At 52.9% G+C, this 16,652-nt stretch overlaps 1 protein-coding gene across 7 annotated transcripts in view; it reads left to right on the top strand.

The window, feature by feature from the left end:
• The window catches only part of SSH1 (slingshot protein phosphatase 1), a 59,697-nt gene that overhangs the window by 26,500 nt on the left and 16,545 nt on the right, over positions 1-16,652 (top strand). For 6 of the 7 annotated variants that reach the window (XM_081801975.1, XM_081801980.1, XM_081801976.1 and 3 more), the window contains 7 exons: positions 4,183-4,247; positions 4,702-4,823; positions 9,288-9,356; positions 10,579-10,644; positions 13,241-13,435; positions 14,783-14,876; positions 15,959-16,087. In XM_081801975.1, the coding sequence (XP_081658101.1) occupies positions 4,183-4,247; positions 4,702-4,823; positions 9,288-9,356; positions 10,579-10,644; positions 13,241-13,435; positions 14,783-14,876; positions 15,959-16,087 (740 nt within the window). Of the gene's footprint in view, positions 1-4,179; positions 4,268-4,701; positions 4,824-9,287; positions 9,357-10,578; positions 10,645-13,240; positions 13,436-14,782; positions 14,877-15,958; positions 16,088-16,652 lie in introns of those variants that run through there. The other variant, XM_081801981.1, reaches the window with a different exon arrangement.

The raw sequence follows: 16,652 nt of genomic DNA, 5'->3' as shown, positions 1-16,652 counted from the left end.
GGTGGTGAGCAAGTTGCTGGTTTTCAAGGCCAGAGGAATAGCGGAACACAGGCTCAGCACGCGTCCAGTGCAAAGCAGAAGCTCTTTTCTTGAGCAGGTAAGCCATGCGCCTTTTCCAGGGAGCACCGAGAGCTAGCGCCCCACGGACTGTGCATGTCCACGCAAGAAATAAGGCAGTCGGCAGCGTTCTGTTTGGATGTGAGGATTTCCCACCACAGTTTATCAGTTAACTGCAGATTTTAAGTTGCAGTATGATTTTTTTTTTAAACTAATGCACCAGAACCTGTGATAGCCAGACGTTGTCCCCTTGAAAATAACCACCTTGGGATGCCCTATACCTCCTCTGAGGACTTTCGTCATTTCTCTGAGCATCTGGAAAGCTCTCATTTGGAGAATTTCTTTACGAGTCTTCAGCAGGCATTGGGGTGGGAAATCTTTATGATTTATCAGTGGATTTGGTTTCTGGAAGTAGACTGAAGTGATAAAGTGGGGATCAAACCCAATATTCATTTAGGTCCAATAGCACATGAGTAAGAAATGCCTATATGGTAACAGAGACTGGTTTTCTTAGGTGACTGGACTCTGATACCGAAGGCAGTTTGAAGAGAGGAACCAGAAAACATTGTGTACAAGGGAATCTTTGTAATAGGCCCGTAGCCTCTGCGGGCACTTCTGGGACGGGCTGCACATTTCTCAGTGCGACCTACAAAGGCCTCTGACCCTCAGAACAACAAGCAGGTGAAAGCAGCCAGCAGTCGGGGCTAGTTTTCTTGTCCCTGTAATCGTATTGTCTCTCACCTCAAGTCCCCTCGCCTCATTTTGGACCTGAGTGCCTAGGTTAGAATTTCGTGTCTTACACTTTACAGCAAACACCAGGGGTCAGTTGGGATTTTCGCATGCTGATACTTGGAATCAAGATTTAGCTCTGTTTGAAGCTCAGAAAACAGTTGTCCTGCACAAGGAGGCAGTGTGGTTTGGGGCAAGAATGTGTGTTTTAGAGCCAGACAGACCTGGCTTCTGATCACAGTCCTACAACTTACTGAGCAGTCACCTCTGAGCCTCAGTTGCCCGATCTTTACAATGGGCATCAAATACCGGTACCTCAGGCAGGATGGAATTTAAAATGTATGCATGTAGGGGCGCCTGGGTGGCTCAGTCAGTTCAGCATCCGACTCTTGATCTCGGCTCAGGTCTTGATATCAGGGTCATGAATTTAAGCCCCCTCAGCGTGGAACCTACTTAAAAAAAAACTGTATGCATGTAACCTGTTTACCATCTCATGGATGCTCTGTGTATGGTAGTTCTGATTATTACTACAATGACTTCAAGTACCGTAATACTATAAACAGAACCTTCTCTCTTGAATCTGCTAATGGTTCTGCCCTGTCAGGAATTTAACCAGTGTTCGTTGGTTAAATACATACAGCAAAGCGAATGCTCCAGCTTTGTTCACCCGTAGTATACAGTGTCTCCATCCTCTGATTCTAACTGTTTTCATACTCTCTGGAGCTTGGGGAAGCAAGCACAAAGCCATGTAAAAACCATAAGTCAGGCTGGTTCGTGCATCTCTGGAACGTACAGGAAAGTAAGAAGAAAGCTTCAGGCTTGGTGGCTTTTCCGCCCCTGAGGTCTAGAATGGCCAATGAGCTCAGCAAAGCAAGAGGGACCGTGACTGTCCCAGGACTCTCAGGAAGTGTCCCTGGGGCAGGCACAGACTGGCCTTTCCATCAGTTCCTATTTTTCTGGAATCACTGTCGAGTGCCCTGGACAGCCCCCAGTCCCATCCACAATCACGCAGAGCTGAGAAAGAGTGAGGCTTCATTCTGCCCATGCAAGACTCAGGTCATTGCAGCCAGTCCCCGGTTCGAGACTCTGGCGAGGGCCTCTACCTCAGGCTTACAGTCTCTGATCTTTCTGCAAGTGCTGAGTGAACACTTCAACATATAGAGGCGCTGTGTGGACGCCAGGCTGCAGCCGGGAGTTCTGTCGGTCAGCAATTCCACGTCTCCACAAGCATCCCGCTGAAAGGAGCCTAGCTGTGTGGAAAATGTCCCTTTCATTTGGGCACTCACCAGACAAAGGGGCTTGTTTTTGCTTTCCTCTGTGTGCTTCTGTGGCTTGGAGCAGACGGTGGTGGCGTGCAGGCGAGCCCAGGACCAGCCGAGGCGGGTGTGTGCCCCTGGGGCCGTGGGGTCACCGCAGGCGAGGGTGCTGTTGGGTAGAGGAGGGGGGACAAGGAGCTCCGCATGCTCCTTAAATGTGAACCGTTGCCTGCCAATCATTCCTTATGGAAAGCAGCGCCAGTGTGGGGTGTCTCACACCGTGCCGTCCTGTCACAGAGAGAACAGACGAGAGAGGCCGGCTTCCAGCAACCCGAGTCCTCTCTGAGGCAAGAAGTACAATTTGGACGTCCTCTGTCAGCCTGACCTAAAATTCAAAAGATGCCTTTGCAAAAGGAACGAATCCAGTGTACTGATCCTTCTGGGATTCTGGTTGTGATCTATAGGATAATGTTTTGTTTTGTTTTGTTTTGTTTTGTTTTGTTTTGTAAAGATAATTCTGAGGGCGCCTGGGTGGCTTAGTCATTAAGCATCTGCCTCCGGCTCAGGTCATGGTCCCAGGGTCCTGGGATCGAGCCCCGCATCGGGCTCCCTGCTCGGCGGGAGGCCTGCTTCTCCCTCTGCCACTCGCCCTGCTTGTGTTCCCTCTCTCGCTGTGTCTCTCTCTGTCGAGTAAGTAAATAAAATCTTTAAAAATAATAATAATAGGGGCGCCTGGGTGGCTCAGTTGGTTGGGTGTCTGCCTTCGCCTCAGGTCATGATGCCAAGGTCCTGGGATCGAGCCCCACGTCAGGCTCCCTGCTCGGCAGGAGCCTCCTTCTCCCTCTCCTCCCCGCTTGTGATCTCTCCTGCTATCTCTGTCACTATCTCTCTCAAATAAATAAAATAAATTAATAAAATCTTTTAAAAAATAATAATAGTAATAAAAGTAAAGATAATTCTGTTCCTTCTTGGCATGGCACAAACCAGCATTAATGTAGATCTTCTAGGAGTTACTCCTACTTTCTTGTAGACCAGCGTCTTTGCAGATGAACCTTTCCTTCAGAAAGAAACCATGAAATGTGTAAGGTGGGGAAAAAGCCGTGTTAGAGTCCCACTTGCTATTCACTGCTTACGAACCTTGGGTAGGGCCTCCCCAGCCTGGAACACACAGCCTGTTTTCAGCTGTGTTGATCCTCCATGTCTGTGGAGACTCACTAGCTCTGAGAAGCTCTCCTCCCTACACCCCAGCTCGGAGGCACCTCCCGGGCTCTGGGATTGCTCAGAGAAGCTAAAAGCTCTGCATTACTGCCTTTATAAAGTAATCATGCTTTATAATGCTTTATTGAATTCAGTTCTAGACTGATGTGTATATAAACTGCCATGAAAAGGGGTGCGAGCCTCAGGCCATGAGCAGCTGCTAGTAGCCTTCATAACATTTTATGACCTCTGAAATTGCTTGGATAATCATCAGTGAGCCAGTGGGTGAAAATAATGATGGCCATAATGATCGAAGGAGGCCCAAGACCAGAGCCCAGATGTGCAGGCACTTGGTGGTAGAGGCGTAGGCCTGGGCCCCAGTCACCGCACCTGCTACCCTCCAGTCCCTAGACTGTAGTAGTAGGCGAATGCTACAAAGCCTCGGCAGCACAGGGACCAGACGGGGTGGTCAGGCACGGAGGTCTTACCGTGGATGTTGATCATGGTGGTTGTCACGGGGGCCAAGCTCTGGGATGCACAAGCGGGGGATGGGGCAGAGGGAGAGGAAAGAATCTCAAGCAGACTCCGTGCTGAGCATGGAGCCCCACACGGGGCTTGATCCCACGACCCTGAGATCATGACCCGAGCCGAAATCAAGAGTCGGACTCTCAACCAGCTGAGCCACCCAGGCGCCCCAGATTTCAGAATATAAAAGCAATTTCTAAATATGTGGCCATCATCAGCTAGATCTCCCCATCCTCATCAGGCAACATTCAGGAGTGGAGTAAGAGAAATTGAGCCTCCTAGTCTTTGTGACACTTCTCTTGGGGTGGAGGTGGGGGGAATTTTTATTTCGCAGTCTTCATCCAGATCAGCCTCTTGCAGGTTTCTGCCTAGAAGGTGGGTGGGTGACCTTTTAAAACTTTCTTCATTGGTCCAACAGGTGACTTGCCCCAGCATCTTCAAGTAATGATCAACCTTCTGCGTTGTGAAGATCGGATCAAGCTGGTAAGAAGAGACAAAGAGCGGCAAGTTTTAATTTTTAATTGTGCGATTTGGTAGGGAATTATTCACGAGCAGTGGGAGGTGGGGAGTTCCTGTGTTCCAGCAGATTCTCCCAAATTGTTCACAAAAGCCAGAGCCAGGTTTGCTCTTCACCACCCACAAGGTCCAGAGAAAGGATATGTTAGATGTCCGTGTTGATCTGAGGGTGGAGATCCTCATTCTCTGGATTGTACCTGTTCACCCATTTGACCAACTTTGGGGGAATCTCCCCAGAGCCAAGCACTGTCCGTCGTGCATGGATATAAACAGACGCGGCTCCTGCTCTTAAGAATCTCATCTTAATTCCTGAGCTCATGGGGGGGGGAGGTAGAAAACAAAAGCCCTCGGTGTTGATATGGTCACGGAAGAGGCCACCACCTTGAAAGGCAGGCCAGTGAGACCGTCTTTGCCTGTCTAGGCCGTGCGCTTGGAGAGCGCCTGGGCGGAGCGGGTCCGGTACATGGTGGTGGTGGACAGCAGCGGGCGCCAGGACACGGAGGAGAGTATCTTGCTGGGAGTCGACTTTTCCAGTAAGGAAAGGTGAGTCTGGTGGGGCGGTGGGGACCTGCGTTGCCGTGGTCCCGTGTCCGTGGGAGATGATGACGAGATGTGTGGTGGTCAGCGGCCCGGTGACCAGGCATGCAGAACAGTAGAACGCACCGTTGCAGCCCGTGCGTGCCTGGCGCTGTGCTAGATTCAGCCTCTGCTCTCAGCTCCGACTGAGAGGATAGAAGAGTCACACTGAGCTTCGAGGTTTACCACTGGGTTGCTATCGGGGGTGCCATGGAAGAGAGCGCCTGAGCCGGGGGGGGCTTCCTGAAAGAGGTGACGGCTGTGGTGAACACCCAGGAACAAGCAGGAGGGAGCCACGTGAAGCGGGGATGGGCCCGTGTAGAAGTATGTGACTGATTGGCATCGTATCAAGCGCTTCCCCTGTATTACCATCCCAAGTGGATTCCCAAGTATTTGTTGACAGGTCCTTGGTCAGAGGCTTAAAGGGAGGTTTGGAATTTTCCAATAACTGGAGGGCAAGTTAGTTGTATCATAGACCCTATTATGTGTGTGAAATGAGGGCGAATGGCTCTTCTTACATCTAGGATATGTGAATGTGCGTGAGATCATTGCAGACCCTGGCTTTGTGAAACCTGGATTAAGATAGGCTCCCTGTATTCATGATCTTTAATCTACTCATCCGCCAAGGCAAGTGTGTACGTTCTCCTGTGTATGAGGCAATGGGCCAGGTACACAAAGAAGCAGCCGAAGCTGTGGTCCACCTCTGAGAGCCTATAAGCTCAGGGAGGAAGGAGCCATGACCAGATGGCAGGGCAACGGGCTCGGTGATGGAGGGGTGCTCGGGGGGTTGTGGAAGCACGAGACGGGTGGGCTCAGAGGGGGCAAGCAAGAGGCCTTCTGCAGCGTGTGATGGCTCACTGAGTCTTAAAGGGCAAGTGGGCAGTAGGGACGGGGCAGTGGGGGCTGCATTCGAAGGCATCTTGGGCAGAATCGATGGCAGGACAGAAAAAGCCACAGACGCAGTGAATGGTGTGGCGGCTATGTGGTCTCGTCTTGTTCCCGCAAGAGAGCTGCTGTTAGGAGGGACCAAAACTTTGTTCCCGGCCAACAAGCTCACGAAGAAAGAGGGAGGACATTTCTTTTATGACCTTCTTCCCGGTACAGGATAGCATCCTAAGAAAGCTTTGTGCGGCACACGTAGGGAGAGACGTGTGAGCCGGCATCTGTGGCCTTGGGCTAGTTGGGAAGTCTGGATCTGGAAGACTGTGGAGCCTGGCGGGTCTTAGGAGGCAAGCTGTGAAGAGCGCCCCGGAAGGCAAGAGGGCCCAGCACCTCATGTCAGGGCACCCCCAGGCCGGCGCTCTGGGACACGGGCGGAGCTCGGTGTTTTGTGCAGCACGGAGGTATTTAGTGCGAAACAGCGATGCAGTTACATTTGCTCTTGGATGATCAGCCAGCCTTTCGGAGTTCCTTCCGGGGCAGGGGCGTTCCTCGCCACATGTGGTCCGTCCTTGTAACACCCTCCGGCCCAGAGCGGGAACCTGCCTCTCCATGGGATGTGCCCACCGTGGAGGTCTGCCCCTCCTGCTAGCCATCTCTGTCACTTCCGTGGGAAGAGCCCAGGGTGGTTGCCACGGCGTGTCCTCAGCCTCTCATTGAACCCTTAAACCACCCCGTGGAGCAGGTAGCCCTGATTTGTGTGTAACAGATGAGAAATGCAGCTCGAGAGGTCGGGGTGGGTACCCCAAGGCCCTCCTACTAGCAGAGCTGGGCATCAGAAGCCAGGCTTTTGTGGCGGCCCTGCGGTGTAGACCCTGCACATCGATACGCTGCACTCTCCTCTGCACCCCGTTGTTCATGAATTCATTCCTCCGCGACCATCTGTACTGTTAGCACTTTCTGCGTGCCCGGCCTCTGCTCTCCGACCTCAGAGTCTGGAGGTCGTGACCGTAGCATTAGATGCGTACGCATGCCCTCCACGTTGTCCTTCACGGCTGGACTGGACAGGCCCGCGTGCAGTCGTCAACCCCGAGGCCATTGCCACGTCTTGTGGTTGGGGAGGTGGGGCAAGGGGCTGCCGAGGGTGAGTAGGTGGTCAGAGGGGAATAGGACCTAAGCGGCCTTCCTGTTGTCGAGCCTGAGTGGCAGCCCTGCAGGCCCAGGCATGTGGAGGCAGGGGCCGGGGGCCTGGGCCCTGGGCCCTCTTCTGCGGCCCCACACTGGGAAGCCCCAGGCACCAAAGCCCTGGTCCTTACAGAAGCTTTTGGTCTGCTGAAAGCATGATATGCTTGTTTTTCTCAATTCCTGACATGAGATTTTGCTTCCTTATTCCAAAAAAAAAAAAAAAGGAGGGAGCGAGGAGTGCTGCCCATAGCGGGTACGTACCCTGTGGGAGTTCCGGCAGGAGGATAGGCAGGGGCCGTTTCAGACGGGACGATGCAGGGGCAGAGACGGGCCCCACGGGCTCACGGGCTCTCCTTCAGAGCCGCCCATCTGCGCATGCGTCGCCCCAGAAGACAGGAGCGGCCACCCCCAGGTTCCATCTTGCATTTGGGAGGCGAGAGCACCGTGAGTGCCGTGAGCACACACAGCTGCCCTGTGCTTGCTGGCACCGCGCGGTCTGCGAAGGGCTTCCACGGCGCCCCCCTGTGCCAGGCCTGGCTCCCGCGTGGCCCTCGAGTCCCCACGCCGGCCCCACTGGCCCCTCTGCTCCTGCTGTTTCAGTTTCCTCTGAAGCTTTTCTTCTCCCCCAGCTGCCCCACCCATGTCATCCCTTGAGGTCATTCCTCCTGGAAGACCCCATTTCCCTGACCGGGTGCCCCTGCTCCCCCTGTACGCCAGCACGCAGGCCCTCCTTCCCTGTAGACATTTGGCTGTCCGTCACTGCAGGACTACTGGAAACTCACACAACAACAGATAAGGGGACGTTAGGGAATTTGCAGAGTTTTTTCAGTCGTGCCATGGTCCCCGCCTGTGCTCTTGACTGCAGGTAGAGACCCTGCGTGGGAGTCCTCCGTGGACTTAGCCCCATGCGCGCAGTGCTCTCTCCAGGCTCTTCCCCATCTCCGCAGGTAGGGGAGGCCAGTTTAGATGCTGCCCTTGTTTCATATGGACAGTTTCATCTCGGCCTGCCCTGGAAGGCCCCCTCCTGCCCTAGGCCTGGGCCTGGGCCTGGGCCTTCCCCGCCTACCCCACACCAAGTCCAGTCCAATGCTCCTTGTAGCTCTGTCTTCTCTCCTCATTACCAGTCCCTGGCGTGGGTCGTCAGTGCTGAAAGGGGGTGAGTCTTCCAGGCCTGGCAACGTGTTCCCAGGTGCCCTCTGCCCTGGGCTCTCAGCATGTCGGTTTGGGCTACGAGGAGGCCCCCTGCTCAGCCGCCCAAGCACTGACACAGCAAGCAGCTCTGGAGCTCTGCGGGTCTCAGCATACGTTTTATTTTGCAGCTCTACAAAGGAAGTAGAATTAGCCCATCAAGAGTGGGTAGGAATGCAGGGGTCGGGGGTCAGGTAATTTGCCTAACACAAAAGGCTTCGTCTGATTTGACCTGAAGGGCTTGCAGCTTCCTTCCCCACAGACGGAAGCAGAGGGTGGAAGAGTCCCGCTTGGTCACCAGCACTCCAGGGGAAGAGGGGGGTCTGTGAGCTCAGAGCTCCCTGTCATAGGCATCACGTTACTCCCTGGGCTGGGCTAAGAGGGAGTAGAGGTGTACGTCCAAGATCCCTGGAGGCTCTCGGAGTTGGCCTTGGCCGTTACCGTGGTCTCTCATGAGCAGACTCTTTCTTTTAAATGCCTGAAGAATTTTCCTAACGATCCGAGTAACCCTCTGATAAAGTCCTTTCTGTCCCTCTGTGTTTCTCAGTGGCACCTGTCTCCAGAGTCACTAAGCATCATTTCACTGTTAGGGTGAGCAAACCAAAAGCAGATTAAGCTCATTTTGAAACTGCAGCTGTGCAGAAGGTACAGAAACAGAGGCCCAGAAATGAACTGCAGCCATGGTGTTGGCACTGTCCCCATCCCCGCCACCTAGGACAAGAGGCCCGGTTGGCTGCCACGGCTCGCCTGTGTCCCCTGGAGTGCGTGTGGCCTCGTGCCAGGAGTGCGCCAGCCATCAGCGGCTTCACCCCTGCTGCAGCGTGGGCGTGTGGTCAGCCGCTCGCTCCCTGCCCCCGAGAGCCACAGCCGGGGCCTGGCGTTTCCAGAGCTCCATCCGCACCTCGGTGGGGTCACAGTCCCCTGGGACTGTCTCCAAGTAGAGGTCACTGGGGACCCCCTCTGATGGGACCATCCCAGACTCACGTCTTCTAGAATTCAGTGGCGAGTGGTCCCTACGCAGACAGCCTGAGAGCTTCTCCCTGATACACACCCAGCAGCCAGGCCCAGGTCGGGTGGTGGTTCCTTTCTGAGAGCTGGACAGGCTGGGCGAAGGCAGGGAAGAGGGTGCATGAGCGGGCGGACCCTGACTCTGGGCATCTTCTCTTTTCTCCTGAGCAGTAAAAGCTGCACCATCGGGATGGTTCTCCGGCTGTGGAGTGACACGAAAATCCACCTTGATGGAGACGGGTAAGGAGATCTCTTTAAAAGATTCTTCCAGGGGCGCCTGGGTGGCTCGGTCAGTGAAGCGTCTGCCTTCGGCTAAGGTCCTGATCCCCAGAGGCCTGGGACCGAGCCCCGTGTCGGGCTCCCCCATCAGCAGGGGGCCTGCTTCTTCATCTATCTCCTGCTCCCCCTGCTTGTGCTTTCTCTCTCTCTGACAAATAAATTAATAAAATCTTTAAAAAAAAAAATACTAAGAGATTCTTCCACTTTGGGCATCCTGGATAATCATTAGGAGCAGAACCACCTGTGTGACGTGCTCACACAAGGACCGGGGATATTTGGGACATTATATAAGGGAGTTTGGGTCTCGAAGTATCAACGGAAGAGTGTTTACAGGGGATGTGCTGCTGTGTGAAGTTCCAGCGCATCAGGGAGCTGACATCCATCCCTTCCCCTTGATGTGTTAAGTGAATACTCGGTACGTGCCCCCCACGCGGAGCCGGTCACTGTAGGTTCACGGTTGGAAAGGACACGGCCAGAGCACACAGCCATGGGGGTGCGGGGGGAGGCAAGCGGCTAGCGGGCACAGCAGCGTGTCAGGTGCGTCTCCGGGGGCTGCAGAAGAGGAAGCCTTCTGTGTGGCTGGGGCGAGGTAGACAAGAGAGCCATCTGGGTTCCACGTACATTTGCTTCCAGGGGAAATATGCGGGTTCTGCCAGGAGTGGGGGGGAAGGAGCTGAATATAAGTTGCCCCTTCACCAGGATTCCAACGGTAAAAGTTAAATTGCCTCATAGAACCAGGGAAGAAAAATTAAAATGTGATTTTTTTTTTTTTTGAAGAGGCAAGATTACAAGGGTTATATTTTTTTTTCTTTGTCAGATTTTGCCATCTGTGAATATATTTCGCATGCAATTACAAAAACAGTGGGTGGGATGTGTGGGGCAGGAAGTAGTAGGGGGCTGGGACAGTGGCAGGAACGTGAATGAGATGGTGTGTCAGATGGTGGTGTTACCTCTGCCAGGGTTTGTGTTTTTGATAGACCTCGTGTAGCCGGGTTAAAAGCAAGTCTTACAGATTTGAGAACACTTTTTTTTTTCCCCCACTTTTTTCCTGCTCTTGCCCTTGTTCCATGCAGCGGGCTTGTATTCCCTGCTCAGAAAGCGTGAGCCACCCTCGTCATCTGGTGTGGCCTCAGGGTCTAACTTCTCACCGCGCTTCCTTTCTTTTTTTGTTTTTCATCCTCAGGGGATTCAGCGTCAGCACTGCGGGACGGATGCACGTCTTTAAGCCCGTATCCGTCCAGGCCATGTGGTAAGTGCTTTTAGGGACTTTTATCACCTTAGGAATATTTTTTTTAGCTGCCAGCACGAATAGGAAAACCCCCTTTGACTTTAAAGCTCATTTTGGTGCGTTTATTTTTGTGTGTATGGCAAAATGCACGTAACGTGAAGTGTACCGCGTTTACCATTTTTTAAGTGTGCAGTTCAGTGTACATCCATGATGTGCAGACGTCACTATCCATTTCTCGAACTTTCTCATCATCCCATTAAACACTAAGTCCCTCTCCCCCGCCCAGGCCCTGGTTAACCTCTGTCCTACATTCTGTCTCTAGGAGTTGGCCTACTCCAGGTCCCTCCAATAGGGGGGAATCCTCCCCGATTTCTCCCTTTGCGTCTGGCTTCTGTTGCATATCTTGATGTTTTCGAGGTTTGTCCGTCTTGTCGCACGTGTCAGAATCCTTTCTAAGGCTGAATGTTACTCCAGGATGTGGTCATAGACTATTTTTTGTGTAGCCCTATCATCCGTCAGTGGACATTTGGGTTATTTCCACCTTCTGGCTGTTGTGCTTGGAGCTGCTATGAACACGGGTGGGCAAAGTGTCTGTTGCAGCCCCTGCTTTCAGTTCTTTTGAGGATGTACCTAGAAGTGGAATTTCTAGAGCACGCGGTTAACTCTGTGTTTCACCCTCTGGGGAACCAAAACTGTTTTCCGCAAACTGGACTCTTGGTCCCGTTTCACACTCCCACCAGCTGTGCACGAGGGTTCTGGTTTCTCCACGTCCTCACCAGCTCCTGCGAGTTAGTTATTGAGTTTTCATCATCGCTCTCTTAATGGGTGTGAAGTGGTATCTCGCTATGGTGTTGATTTGTATTTCCCCACTTGATGAATACCGAGCATATCTCTTTATGTGCTTATTGGCCATTTGTACAGCTTTTTTGGAGAAAAGTCTATTCAGGTCCTCCAGCCAGTTTTTCATTGGGTGGTTTTTTTGTTGTCAAAGGTACTTTATTCTTACGTTATCTACAGTTCCTGCTGCCCAAATGCCATTCCAGCGCAAATTTGCATATTCTTTATACCTGGCGCATGCTCGGTTTGTGCCCTGAAGGGAATGGCACCCTGCCAGGCACTGGGCATCTGGGAAGGCATACGACGGACATAATTCCTGTCCTCGTGGGGTTTAAAGTCAATGGAGGGGAGGTGGCCATAACCCGCGCAGAGTCACGTGTTGGGAGCGTGTTCTCACAGGGTGCCCGCTACAGGATGCGGGGTGCAGGGCCCGCGTCGGGGGGAGGGCCTCCCACACACTCTGCTTTGGGGATGAGGTAGCCGTGGGCGAAGGCTGCACTGGGTGAAACAGGTCAGGCCGGTGCTTCTTCAAACCCGGCACACACACCTGCGAGCCTCCCTCATCCTTGGAGGGTCGCATAAACCACCCCTGCAACGAACTCAACACAACCGTCTCTCTTTCCAGCAGTCTGGAAAAGGCTCAGGAGAAAGCTGGTGGCATCTGACGAGAAGGGTTCTGCCCAGTGTTTCCCAGTCATTACTTTGTTTCCTGGGACGCTGAGAGTTAGGCCGAATTCTCCTATGGGCCACCAGTCAACATGGTGCTTCATTTTTACCTCGTCCATTACTCTACACTGCCCTCAATTCAGGCTCCTTCTGGGGAAAATCACGAAATCATAATTCCCTTGATATCCCAGATGTTTCTTGCGTCCCTGGATCATTTCTTACCTCTTTCTCTACAGGCAAGTAAAAAACAGGCCCACATGTTTTTCCAAAATTTCAGGAGCAAAACTAAATTTAGTAAATATGCGGCTCAAGCCTATTCCCTGAAGCAGCCTAGAGATAGGACAGACATGCCTGAGTGGGACGCATGCAGCACATAGCGGGGGTGAGCCCTTCCCCGAGCACTCTCGCTCCCTCCGGGGCTTCCCCACTCCCACCCTTCGTCGATGCCTGGTTCACCCCCTTCACTGAGAGAGTTTCAGCCTAGATTTTTGTTAAAAAAAAAAAGATGACTAAGCTGAGCATTACCATACACATTCTCCACGTTGTTCCTTCTGCCCCACTCTTCCTTCCCGAACCTCTTCTTCATTTCATCCCTGTATTAATGTGAGTTTCTAGTACTCCCTTCCCTAAGAGAGCTAAGCATCGAAGCTATTATAACAATGATGGGCAAAGGTTAAAAAGCAAGTTATTCAGAACGCAGTAAAATGTGTCTGCTGCATGTGAAAGACTTTCCTTCCACCTGCCAGGCTTTGTGGCGGTGTCCCTCCCACCCCCCGCCTCCGAAGTAAATCTGAGTTCTTGGGCGTTAACTGGCCGAGTGGGAGATGATCCGTGAGCCAGCCTGGGTGGGAGAGTTACGAAGTTTGCACTCTTTCCTTGCTGGGCACAGTGAAGGATGGCTCATCTGCTCTTGGGTTCCGTTACCCGGCAGCCGGAAGGTTTCGGGCTGCCTTGCGTCCCGCACGTAACCTTGTGCATATGGCGACGCTCGTAGTGAGTCCTTGAGGGGTCGCCCTGCCCCGCCCCATTCTCAACCCCCCCCCCGTGTGGAGGGAAGAGCCCAGCACTCCCTGTGCCTCCCCAGGCCTGACCCTGTCCCCCCTCCTCACCCCAGGTCTGCCCTGCAGGTCCTTCACAAGGCCTGCGAAGTGGCACGAAGACACAACTACTTCCCCGGTGGCGTGGCGCTCATCTGGGCCACCTACTACGAGAGCTGCATCAGCTCGGACCAGAGCTGCATCAACGAGTGGAACGCCATGCAGGACCTGGAGTCCGCACGGCCCGACTCCCCGGCCCTGTTTGTGGACAAGTAAGTGCAGCGCTGCCTCGCCCACGCCGGGCCCGACCCTGAGTCCGCACAGGGTCACACCACCCTGGTAGTCCCAGGATTGGGAGCCCCCTCTCCCAGGACCAGCATTCCAAGCAGGGGTGCCTCACCTGCTGCCCATGGGTAGTCTGTGGCTAGGGAAGGCTCTGGGACCACCACCCCACTTCTGAAATTAGAGACGGATTTGGGTGTGAATGCGAACCGTAACTCCCATCAGCCTACATGCATCACCGGCTCTTGGGCCATGTTCTGTGGTCCGGCCTTTCCCTCTGTTCTGAAGAGTATTATATATCCATCGTCCCAGGATCCCAAAACACCACTGCACCACCACTGGCTGGGGGCGGCCTGCCTTAGAGGCCACAGCAGTGAACCCGGGGCCTCTGTCACGTGGCCACCAGCAGAGCTCACGTGGCCTGAGGCTGCACTCAGTGGAAGTCTGGGTCCAGAGGAAGGAAATGGCTCCCCCCTCCTGTCTTGGTTGGGACCTTCCTCCCCCAGAGTCGTGTGTCCCTCTGGGACTGCATTATGAGGGCCACGGACACAGAGGTCAGCCTGAATGAGGAGAGGACCGGAAGCCATGTTCTTTGAGGCCCCAAGTGATGAGCGGGTTGGGGAGAATGACAGTTGCCTTTGAATATAAAAAAGGGCATTCTGTGGAAGAATTACCCTGGTCTGTGTAGAAGCAGGGCTGATGGGTAGAAGTTACAGGGAAGCACATAGATTCTCCATGTAAGAAGGAGATGAGGAGAGCCGGACCCAGTGATGTCCTCCCACCCAGACATGTTCAAGCGCAGACAGAAGGATGTGGTTGGTGGGCGGACGTTCCGCGGGTGCTTCCAGCATCTCGTCCCGAGAGCCTGATTCTCTGCAGACCTGAACGAGGACTATGCTTTCCAGCCATTGTTTGTGCTCCCCATCCGCTCACCACTCTGTGGACGCCCACAGGAGTTCTAGACACAGAGCCGGACTTCTCTGTCCCTTTCCTCTCCTCCCAAAAACATGCACACCAAGAAGGTAGCTGTCTGGGCGCCTGGGTGGCTCAGATGGTTAAGCGTCTGCCTTCGGCTCAGGTTATGATCCCAGGGTCCTGGGATCGAGTCCCGCATCGGGCTCCCTGCTCTGCGGGGAGCCTGCTTCTCCCTCTGCTCTCTGTCTTTCTCTCTCTGTCTCTCATGAATAAATTAAAAAAAAAAAAATCTTTAAAAAAAACAGGTAGCTGTCTGTGTGCAGGCCATGTTCTTTTTAACCCAAGAGTATCTGGCATTCCTGTAAACGCTGACCTCAGGCTCCCTGTCGTTCTCCATCTTACTGAATGTCCCTTCTTTCTAGGCCAACTGAAGGGGAAAGGACTGAGCGCCTCATCAAAGCGAAGCTCCGGAGCATCATGATGAGCCAGGATCTAGAAAACGTGACCTCGAAAGAAGTAAGAGAGCTCTTCCCTTACCAGGCCAGAGGTCACAAGCTGTCCATCTGTCCTGTTGCCCAAAGCACAGCAGAGGCGGGTCTGCCACTTGGCCTTCTTACCGACCAGCTCACCGACTCTCAGAGGCTTTTTCCCCGCAGGACTTAGCAGAGAGAGCGCAGGCCTTAGATTCCCACTCTAGTTTGGATCCAGCTGTGCTACATACCAGCTCTGGGGCCTTGCAGATTTCCTGAGGTCTCTGAACCTGTAAGACCTTTGGTGTTAATTCCACGAGACCCACGCATTATCCCGAGATACATCTGCCTATAAGCGCCCTCTTCTCTGCCTTGTGTTTTATTGAGATACAGCAAACTCTTATTTCTTATTTCAGGATTATCACTTACTAGCAAGTTACTAACCCTGGACTGCCTTCTGTGTGCCTTCGAATTTTTTTCTGGATCACTTTTTTCTTGTTTCAGTTGCTTTTTGTTCTAAAGAATGCAATGAATTATAATAAGCGCTTGAACTAGGTAGATATAAGGGCTTAAAAGGGCCATTTGAAAAAGCCATATATCACCCTTTGTATTAATTAATATACATAAAAAGTCATATTGTGGGGCAACCAACCCTCTTGGGTTCCCTCCCTCTTTGGGAGCTTTGTACTATCGCTCAATAAACTTTGCTGCCCACCAAAAAAACAACAAAAAACTATCCTGTTGTGATGCCTTCCAAAGAAAGATGAAGCTGATTTTATGTGTTCACTGTGAGATATTTGATATTTAATTGTAAAAATAGAAGTGCCTTAAACTCAGTAGAAGAGATGCCCTGCGAATCAGCTTCTTGGTATAAAATGATGAACTTTGCCCAGTCCGACTTCCCGTGAGGCTGTGTAGCCTCATGCCCACCACCTACGTACGGGCTGTGTGCGTCTCGGTGCGTTGTGCGCTTTCTTTGGGGTGAAAAAACAAAAAAACCGCCAAAACAACAAGACACCTTTTTTGAAAACAACCACAGTATAAGTTGTGACTTGACTTCTTTGGAGGTGGATGGCTCTTGTTTTGTTTTGTAACGAATCACTTTTTCTGCTCTTCTCCGCTCCACAGATCCGTAATGAATTAGAGACGCAGATGAACTGTAACCTGAAAGAATTCAAGGAATTCATAGACAACGAGATGCTCCTTATCTTGGGACAGATGGACAAACCCTCCCTTATCTTCGACCACCTCTATCTCGTAAGAAGCGCCGCACAGGGAAGGGTCTGGTTTGGGGAACATCCGTCTACAGACCTTGATTGTTTGGAGCTTGCAGCAGAGTCAGAGAGGGGGAGAGAACTGGAGTCGCTGGGACCTCGATCCTGGCTGTTCTGGGAACTCCTGTCTTCGACCCCCTTCCTCTGGCCTACGCTGGTTTGCCCTAGGGCCAGATGTATGAGATGGGGCTCCCAGCTGAGCTGGGCAGAGTTGTTTGAAGGCTCTCTGGCACAGTCCACTGGCAGCAATTTTCAGAACCTCTCCATCCTTGGTCTTCAGTTGCTAACACAGAGGCCGCATCCAGTTACCTCCCCACGGTTTGCGGGCTCAGAACCCCCCAGGTACGAAAGGGCACATGCTCGCCAAACCCCAGAATTACACCTGGGCATCACCGAGACGTGAGAAACAGTAGGCAAAACAAACCGAACCCCCGAAACCCAGCTTCTTCCCCTCTCTCTGTCCGGGCAGCTACCCTGTGCCCTGCTCCCAGGCCCGCCGAAGGGACAGGCCCTGGAAGCACCACCGGGGGCCGGGTTGTGCAGGTTCT

This window comes from Leptonychotes weddellii, chromosome 13 (assembly GCF_054177405.1).
Source record: "Leptonychotes weddellii isolate Sample4059 chromosome 13, ASM5417740v2, whole genome shotgun sequence".
Lineage (NCBI taxonomy): Eukaryota > Metazoa > Chordata > Mammalia > Carnivora > Phocidae > Leptonychotes > Leptonychotes weddellii.
The sequence above is the reverse complement of the archived record's forward strand: the minus strand, read 5'-3'. Positions and strand labels throughout refer to the sequence as shown.